Source organism: Brienomyrus brachyistius, chromosome 6 (assembly GCF_023856365.1).
Source record: "Brienomyrus brachyistius isolate T26 chromosome 6, BBRACH_0.4, whole genome shotgun sequence".
Taxonomy (NCBI): Eukaryota; Metazoa; Chordata; class Actinopteri; order Osteoglossiformes; family Mormyridae; genus Brienomyrus; species Brienomyrus brachyistius.
The window spans coordinates 24,308,963-24,318,826 of record NC_064538.1 but is presented as its reverse complement, the minus strand read 5'-3'; the positions used below and the strand labels follow the sequence as shown (position 1 = coordinate 24,318,826).

General features: G+C 42.9%; 2 protein-coding genes across 2 annotated transcripts; both read left to right on the top strand.

Annotated features, from left to right (window-relative positions):
* Nucleotides 1-27: 27 nt before the first annotated feature.
* Nucleotides 28-1,421, top strand: LOC125744699 (malate dehydrogenase, mitochondrial-like). The gene has a single exon (XM_049016815.1). It carries the CDS (start codon nucleotides 116-118, stop codon nucleotides 1,130-1,132), a length of 1,017 nt encoding a protein of 338 aa, XP_048872772.1. The 5' UTR covers nucleotides 28-115; the 3' UTR covers nucleotides 1,133-1,421.
* A 6,980-nt stretch (nucleotides 1,422-8,401) lies between these two features.
* Nucleotides 8,402-9,795, top strand: LOC125744698 (malate dehydrogenase, mitochondrial-like). Its single transcript, XM_049016814.1, has one exon. It carries the CDS (start codon nucleotides 8,490-8,492, stop codon nucleotides 9,504-9,506), a length of 1,017 nt encoding a protein of 338 aa, XP_048872771.1. The 5' UTR covers nucleotides 8,402-8,489; the 3' UTR covers nucleotides 9,507-9,795.
* Nucleotides 9,796-9,864: the final 69 nt, after the last annotated feature.

Here is a 9,864-nt window from a genome sequence, read left to right as displayed (position 1 = left end):
AGCGTTTTACGTAGTTGCTCACGTGATATTAGTTCTAGAACCTAGGGTGGGTGATAAGGGAGAGTCTGCAGAATTCTCATTTCATTTTCAGCGTACCAGCAAAGCAGTAGTGATAATGTTCTCTCGGATAGCCAGATCAGCTGTGAGTATTGCTCGCAGCTTCTGCAGCTCTTCCCAGAGCAATACAAAGGTGACAGTGTTGGGTGCATCTGGGGGCATCGGCCAGCCCCTGTCACTGCTGCTTAAGAAGAGTCCACTGGTCAGCCAGCTCTCGCTTTATGACGTTGTCCACACCCTCGGAGTGGCTGCAGACCTCAGTCACATTGAGACCAGGGCCCAGGTCACTGGCTACGTCGGCCCTGAACAACTCCCGCAAGCTCTGAAGGGGAGTGAAGTTGTCGTCATTCCTGCTGGAGTGCCCAGGAAGCCCGGGATGACACGGGATGACCTCTTCGGTACCAACGCCTCCATCGTGGCCACCCTGGCTGATGCCTGTGCCCGCAACTGCCCTGAAGCTATGATTTGTCTAATCACCAACCCGGTAAACTCCACTGTTCCCATAGCTTCAGAGATTCTTAGGAAGCATGGAGTTTACAACCCTAAGCGGGTCTTTGGTGTGACGACGCTAGACATCGTCAGGGCTAACACCTTCGTGGCCGAACTCACGGGACTGAATCCTGCTCATGTCAACGTCCCTGTAGTTGGTGGCCATGCGGGCAAGACCATAATTCCGGTCTTATCTCGGTGCACTCCCAAAATGGAGTTTAGTGCGGATACTCTCGCTAACCTCACGAGGCGTATCCAAGACGCAGGCACTGAGGTGGTCAAGGCGAAGGCTGGGGCAGGCTCTGCCACCCTCTCCATGGCATATGCAGGGGCTAGGTTCGCCGTGTCCCTGCTGGATGCCATGAATGGCAAAGAAGGGGTCATCGAATGTGCATTCGTCAGGTCAGAGGAAGGCGAATGCACATACTTTTCCACCCCTCTCCTCCTCGGCAGACACGGAGTGGAACGAAACCTGGGCCTTGGCAAGCTCTCCGCCTTGGAGACCAAGCTGGTGGCCGAAGCACTGGATGAGCTGAAGGCCTCCATTAAGAAGGGGGAGGACTTTGCGAGGGCGCCAACACATTAATGCTGCCTCTTCTGGATGAAGAATTACCCTGGCTTTGGATGTTTGTAAACTCTTTTAAAAGATACTGTTAACATTTAAAATGTACCAAAAAACATTTAAAATGTGTTACTGTTTGCCAAAGGGTAATGCGTAAGAACACAATGTTCTGCTGGTTCAGTTGCTGAATTTAGTAGATTTTTCTGAATGTGAAATATAACGTGAACCATTAATACTTTGAAAATGGACACTGAAAGTTCAGATATTTTGTTTGTAATTATAAAAGAAAATAAAACAGGATGTTTATAACTTATGACTGCTTTGTCTGTCTACTCTATATACAGTACATGCATGCTTATTTTTTCCTGAATTTTCTGAATTGTTTGTTGTGGAAGTAGCAGTAAAAACAATAAAACTCTAATAATAGTTTAAGGAAATGGTTTCACATGAAACTCAATCAGGTTCTCTTTGTGTTAACTATAATTCTGGACTGTTGGTAGACGATTACGTTCAGGTTGTAGACAAGTAAAATAAATTTGAAAAAAAAAACACTGAATCTCTTGAGCTCTGGACATGCAAGAATTTATTTCCAGATTTACCCCTTTGTCCGTTAGTCTGGTGTATAGTTATTGTGTTGAAACCACAATAAGGTACTTATACTGGCAACAGAAACCTCAGACATTTTTTTCGAAGTACAGCTGTACTTGGTCTTCAGTCCACAAAACTGCAAACAAGATCCAATCCATGTATGTCAGGGGTAATCGCTGGAAGGCCGGTGTCCTGGAGGTTTTCCATCCTACTTGAACAGTCTTTTCTGGTGGTTATCTACCTGAGACCAGGTGTGAATGCTGTGAAATGCGGTAGGATGCAGGACACTGGCCCTCCAGGACCAGAATTGATTACCCCTGACCTATGTAATTGACTGTATCTTTCATTGGTTTTTGTTTTATGAGACACAAGGTAGTCAATGAGAAATGTAAATAAGCTACAAGCCCAGCTCATCATCTACACAGAGCTGACTAAGAATCTTGGGCTTCCCATCCATCTCTTCTGGGTTCTCTAGTGGTGAACTGGTTTCCACATCCTGCTCTGGAGAGATACATCCCAAAAGCAGTGACTCCCCTCCAGGTAGGCCAACAAAGCTTGGTCTGCAGACTAACTGAAGTGGAAAGCGGCACAGGGCTCCATGCTGGCTTGGACAACTGGGTGCTCAGTGTCACTACACTCTGTAGACAAATTGATGAAGTTCAGGTGAGATGATGCGAGACCCCTGGGGGTTTCATGGGGGAGTAAATACAGAAAAACATCCAGACTGACTAAGCATCACACTGACAAAGGTTAATTTTCTTAAATTTAAGTTTAAATTTAATTGGCCATTTTATGCATCTCCAGATTTTTTTTTTTTTTTGCAGAAACACCACATGGCTACATATTACAGTTTTTTCCAATCATTTTTTCACTAGTTATAGAACATTGATGTTATTTTCCAAAACTCTAGTCACAGAACACAATATGGTAACCACTTGTAACACACACTCTCCAACATTCAAAACATTGCTTTTTGCGTTCATATTTATAAAGAAACATTACATTCAGAGAATCATAGTAAAATTTGTTTAGATCGGCCACACACAAGCTACTAATAGTTCCACTGTTTGGTTGTCCTTCCAAGCATTAGATATAGTAATACAGAATTTTTGACACCTGTTTCATTGTGGTGCTTCATATAACATTGTTGTAAAGGGAAAAAACATGCATATACAGATGCAGTGGAATCATTTAAACAAATCCAAAATTTATTGATAAAATACACAGCATAAATTCTCACAACTAAAGTTCTGCAATGTTCCTAACCTGCCTTACAAAAAACTAAATGTGGATTTGGCCACAGGTTCTCATCCACATCACTGAATCAATGAATGTTTTCTCTTGCCAAGCATCTTGGAAAGAATCTTCTGGCATGGCGAATCTAGGCCTGACGCTGGTCTAAAGTCATGTCACTGCATGCCTCATCCATGGCTTGGACAGTTGAAAAAAAAATGTGCAATAGGGTTGAGGAAAGGAGAGTATGATATGTACTGTCTCCATAAACAATTATTGGTTCGTTACCATCGCATCTCTATGTTTTCTAATAGTTAACCAACAATACATAATCTCAGGTAATAATAATAATATTCTCATTCTTATTAACCCATTATAACAACTGAATTTCATAAGGTTGCATTTTGCTATAACATACCTTCTTCCTGGAACTTATGACAAAATCAGTTAAAACTTCATTTATTTCACTTTCTGGTTGGAAATCTTGTAAGGTACCATTGTGAATGTATTGGATTGTGTTTTGTCATACACTTCATCTTTTCTTTAATCTGCCTTTGTGTACGATTATGTTTTATGTTGTGTGCTATGTTTTAACCTTGTGCTGCTGTTTCTTGGCTAGGGCTCGCTTAGAAAAGGGACTTTGTCTCAGTGTGACACTCTGGTTAAATAAAAGAAAAATGAAATAAACTGACTGCTTGGGATATTTCTCCTAAACCAACCCGAAGGCGTAGGTTTGGTTTCAACGTTGGTAAGGACAAAATCAACCTCGAAACTCCCGTCCCCCTATAACACACACAGTACTCCCAGAGTATTTATAGGGACATGTCCTTACTGTCCGTACCCAAAGCTACACCCTTGAATCAGTCTGATAGCTACCAGGTCTGCTTGCTTGGCTGAATCGATGAAGCACTGCATAAAAACTCCACAAACACCATGGATGGCCAAGTACTTAAGATAACTAAACATCTTCCTTCGCCTCTGTGTCCCTCCTGTGCCTGACTGTGATGGAGAATGTAGGTAAGACGGACCAGAAATGTGAAGTCGCACCGCACTCTTGGTAACATTCTGCCCCTGGGTGATAAAGGACATAAACACGTTGTGTTTTCATATGTTTGTAAGTTTGTACGGCTGCTATGTTGACCAGGTCTGTCTTATAAAAGAGACTTTAGAGGATTTTATTGTTGCTACTTTTCTTGCGTTTCAAACTGCCTTTCCAAAATGATGATTGTGGGGTGTAGTGACATTCCAGACTGATGGGCCACTGACAGTATGCAAACACCTACAGGTGTGGGACACCTGTGTCATCAATATTGTGTAGACCACTGACTTTGAAAAAAACAGTGTGTCACTCCAAAGTTGTAACACTTTAGTAATCAAACTACATAAAATTTCAGAACATCTCATTCACCTATGTGTAGCCAACCCCTGTGTCTATAAGCTTCAGAGCTCAAAAGTCCTGGCTAGAAATGTTTATAATGTGATTTTTTTATTTCTGAAAAGGCTAACTTTTATGGCGCAGGCAGGAAAAAGGTGACGATCCACTACCGCTCCAAGACAAAAATGGTGTTTAATAAAGAAAAACGGAACACCCTGGGGTAAAATACTAAATAAAATGACCACGAAGGATCCAAAACAACCTGGGAGAAACCACTAATTAACAAAACTAAGGAACTAGGCTAAACAGAGGAGCAGGACTAGAAAACCAAGCACACAGGTCACAACTAACACTGACCACGGACGGACAAACGGACGAACGAATGAACGTGTACGCACGCGCACACATACTGTCATGCATTGATCCAGGGAAGCACAAGCGGAGACAAGTCTGGGATTACGGGTTTTAATGGTGCATAAAGTGAGCCAAAACGTAGACAGACAATACAATGACCTGTATGGGCAAACAAACTGAATACATTGGACTGACGACGGTAACCGGAAACAGCTGGTGAACACGGGGAATCCACACTAGGTCAGCGAGAGGGCGTGACACGCAGGAGGAGCAGACGATCGGGGCAGGACACATACATACATACACACACCCACGGACTCCACCGTCAACTATGTTTAAGTGATTGGCTAATGAATAATGAAGAATTTGTTCTGCTACTAAATTAAATGCATTTACAGTAAATCACTGTGGTAGCTCTGAGGCTAGCAAGCTGTGCCAGCAATCGGAAGGTTGCTGATTTGAATCCTGTGAATGCCAGCAATGATCTAACTCTAGTGGGCCCTGAACCTACAATTGCTTTATATTGGGAATGCTGTTAAATATTTATAAAATATTTTAGTACATTCATAGCGATATTCTTTTTTCGAGAGGCAAACAAACTACAAACAAATCAAAAACAGTAAGTCTGGTAAAAAACTGATATTGCATGCTAGGATACTGTTTACGGTCACGATATTTTATTCTCTAAATCTAACACGTGCAATTACATTTATAACTATTCATACATTTAACAAAATAAACATTTTTAAAGATTTATAAAATAGAATTCCTGTAGAGTGTGTAAGCCGCCATGTTGAAATTGCGTCACAGGGGCAACTCGGACAAGAAAACTCTTCGTTGACCTGTCTTGGCCACCTTACCGCACTGATGGGAATGAGCAGGATGTGACTGTGGCAAAATGTACTGACCTGTAACGTACTGCAATTAAATAAACTCTCATGAACTATTTTTCTTGGCCCGTGTTGTTTTTTGGTTTGTGAAGCAGAAAGGTTAATTGTGATTTTTTTTTTTTGACAGAGGTTCTGATTCGTTTTGCGATGTAATTTTTTTAAAAGTCAAGCTTCAGAATTAAACATGATCTCCTTAGTATCAAGTCGGCGACTTTACGTAGGGGATCTTATAATATAACAAGATCTTATAACAGCAAACAGGCTACGTTAGCAGCATCATCCTAAGCAGTTAGATAACACGTTTATCGAACAGATGAACAGAAAAAAGCAGAAGAATCTCCTGTAAAAACATCAAAAAATGATTTGATCAACGTTCACTAGACCCTGAATGAAAAAAATCCTGGATCAATAACGGCTGCTAATGAAGTTCTGATAATATAATAAAGTTTATGGAGACAGTGTCTTGCAATTGCATGTCTTTTATATTCATTTATTTATTTATTTAAAACAAATAATACCAAACTTGGGGCGGCATTGTGGTGCAGTGGTTAGCATTGTTGCCTCACACCTCTGGGTCCCGGGTTCGAGTTTCCGCCTGGGTTACATGTGTGTGGAGTTTGCATGTTCTTCCCATGTCGTCATGGGGTTTCCTCCAGGTACTCCAGTTTCCCCTCACAGTCCAAAAACATGCTGAGGCTAATTGGACTTGCTAAATTGCCCGTAGGAGTGCATGTGTGAGTGAATGGAGTGAGTGTGCCCTGCGATGGGCTGTCCCCCCATCCTGGGTTGTTCCCTGCCACGTGCCATTCTGGCATAAGCTCCGGGGACCCCCCGCGACCCAGTAGGATAAGCAGTTTGGAAAATGGATGGATGGAGAGAATACCATACTTTGTGCATTGTGACACGACGGCCTGCTGGCAATCAGCACTATACAGGCTAACAATAATCATGGTATCCACAGCGTTGGCCCAACCATTAAACCAATGCAGGGAGGATGTGAAGGACAGCAGGACAGGAGATGCCTGCTACACAGGTGTGCTCACTGTGTTTAAACTCTGGCAGGACAATATCATTAAACTTACTGACAGTTAAATATATATTACAAATTGTATTGTTGTGTGTAACATGTTGGATGCAATTTCGCTGCCGTCTCCACTATCTGGAGGATTCATTGCAGAAGCAAGAATAACGTCATGTCATTTTATTAGTTTTCTTTTTTTTTTAAGAAAAACGTCCGACGAACGTCATATAAGTAGATATACAGAAAATGAAGCAGATCTCTGTATAATTCAGCTTCACAAACAAGCAAGTACTCCTAATTGGATACAGGGTTCTTGTTTTTAATAACCCGAAAATGAGTTTCACCATTCAGATTAATATCCGACTTTGAATACTACGGTTTCAAGTAAATAAACAGCTAAATTGATTAAAAAAAAGAGATTTAAAAACGTAAGTTGAAACATGTGGTGTGAAAAGTAATAGCTTTATAAGACATCATCTGCCGTGACTCGGATTCGAACCGGGGCTGTTGCGGCCACAACGCAAAGTACTAACCACTATACGATCACGGCAAGCCACACGTAATTGAAAAATAACACTCGTTCGTGTTTGTGTGGAGCACTTCCTAACTTCCTGTTAGGAAGAAGACTGTGTGTAACCCCTATGTTCACGTGTTTTAATAATTGTTCTACCCAGATCGGTGGAACAATTATTAAAACACGTGAACATAGGAAGAAGACTGTGTGTAACCCCTAACAGAGAACATAAAAAGCCCGGTCACCTATCCATCAAAATAATGCATTTTAACAAAAACGACATTAAACGACACACGAATAATTATTCACAAACGTAATCAAAAGCAAAGCTACAAACCTTTATACAGTATAACTGAAAATACATTCCTTGTACGCGACCGCCGAAACACTACGTACCGTCTCGCCGTCCACGGGGCAAACTGAGGTGCCCGGAAGAAGGCATCAGCAGTTGGTACTTTCTTTAAGGGAAATACACACAAACATCCAGTATAAAAAATTTATAAGTTTAAATTATAAAAACCAAACCACACTGGTTACACTTACACATAGTTTTTTATGTTAAGATCCATTGCACACCGCTGGTCCTAATCTCTAGTGACAAAGCCGGCGTCAGGAGCCGGACGGGTTAGGCGCACCACGAGGCGCTGTGGGATTCCGCCCAGGACTAGCTGCTGAAGCTCGGCTAGCACCAGCGAGTCGGTTTTCGCTTACCGCCCGTAAAACAATCGAGTGCCACCTACCGCCACGCCGCGCAATTCCGGCGATTCTGAACAATTTTGCCAGTACGATTTTGTTTGGATTTCCCCGTCTTCATCTCTGAAATCGCAAATTTCAACCCTCTTGCTGTGTCCTAAGCAGTCAAATAACACGTTTATTGAGCAGATGAAGAGAAGAAAGCAAAGGAATCTGCTGTAACCTTTGTAGGCGCTCATATTATCTGTTGGCTATTTTTTACGGTGGAAAGTAATGGACTGGGAAGAAAATTCGGCCCAATATACAGGGGGCAATATCAGGTTATTTATAATATGAGCAAAGCGACGGATATTAATTTGGTCTTTGATTATTAATTATTTAATTAATTGTTATTAAAACTGCATGATACATTAGTCTTAAGCAGCGAACTAGTGTTTACTGTAGCATTTGTGGCTACCCTATGGAAATAGCCTATATGTTCAGAAAAGTCACGTACACAAAATGCATTTCTTTCACTCCCGAAATGCATTTCGTCCACAAAGTGACGTTCTTCCATTCTGTTCCAGTCCGTGTCCAATGAGATGTTGCGTGCCTAGCTAGCGTTTTACGTAGTTGCTCACGTGATATTAGTTCTAGAACCTAGGGTGGGTGATAAGGGAGAGTCTGCAGAATTCTCATTTCATTTTCAGCGTACCAGCAAAGCAGTAGTGATAATGTTCTCTCGGATAGCCAGATCAGCTGTGAGTATTGCTCGCAGCTTCTGCAGCTCTTCCCAGAGCAATACAAAGGTGACAGTGTTGGGTGCATCTGGGGGCATCGGCCAGCCCCTGTCACTGCTGCTTAAGAAGAGTCCACTGGTCAGCCAGCTCTCGCTTTATGACGTTGTCCACACCCTCGGAGTGGCTGCAGACCTCAGTCACATTGAGACCAGGGCCCAGGTCACTGGCTACGTCGGCCCTGAACAACTCCCGCAAGCTCTGAAGGGGAGTGAAGTTGTCGTCATTCCTGCTGGAGTGCCCAGGAAGCCCGGGATGACACGGGATGACCTCTTCGGTACCAACGCCTCCATCGTGGCCACCCTGGCTGATGCCTGTGCCCGCAACTGCCCTGAAGCTATGATTTGTCTAATCACCAACCCGGTAAACTCCACTGTTCCCATAGCTTCAGAGATTCTTAGGAAGCATGGAGTTTACAACCCTAAGCGGGTCTTTGGTGTGACGACGCTAGACATCGTCAGGGCTAACACCTTCGTGGCCGAACTCACGGGACTGAATCCTGCTCATGTCAACGTCCCTGTAGTTGGTGGCCATGCGGGCAAGACCATAATTCCGGTCTTATCTCGGTGCACTCCCAAAATGGAGTTTAGTGCGGATACTCTCGCTAACCTCACGAGGCGTATCCAAGACGCAGGCACTGAGGTGGTCAAGGCGAAGGCTGGGGCAGGCTCTGCCACCCTCTCCATGGCATATGCAGGGGCTAGGTTCGCCGTGTCCCTGCTGGATGCCATGAATGGCAAAGAAGGGGTCATCGAATGTGCATTCGTCAGGTCAGAGGAAGGCGAATGCACATACTTTTCCACCCCTCTCCTCCTCGGCAGACACGGAGTGGAACGAAACCTGGGCCTTGGCAAGCTCTCCGCCTTGGAGACCAAGCTGGTGGCCGAAGCACTGGATGAGCTGAAGGCCTCCATTAAGAAGGGGGAGGACTTTGCGAGGGCGCCAACACATTAATGCTGCCTCTTCTGGATGAAGAATTACCCTGGCTTTGGATGTTTGTAAACTCTTTTAAAAGATACTGTTAACATTTAAAATGTACCAAAAAACATTTAAAATGTGTTACTGTTTGCCAAAGGGTAATGCGTAAGAACACAATGTTCTGCTGGTTCAGTTGCTGAATTTAGTAGATTTTTCTGAATGTGAAATATAACGTGAACCATTAATACTTTGAAAATGGACACTGAAAGTTCAGATATTTTGTTTGTAATTATAAAAGAAAATAAAACAGGATGTTTATAACTTATGACTGCTTTGTCTGTCTACTCTATATACAGTACATGCATGCTTATTTTTTCCTGAATTTTCTGAATTG

Excerpts from the sequence above, each read along its gene's own strand:
- LOC125744698 (XM_049016814.1), top strand. The coding sequence starts at position 8,490 with ATGTTCTCTCGGATAGCCAGATCAGCTGTGAGTATTGCTCGCAGCTTC.
- LOC125744699 (XM_049016815.1), top strand. The coding sequence starts at position 116 with ATGTTCTCTCGGATAGCCAGATCAGCTGTGAGTATTGCTCGCAGCTTC.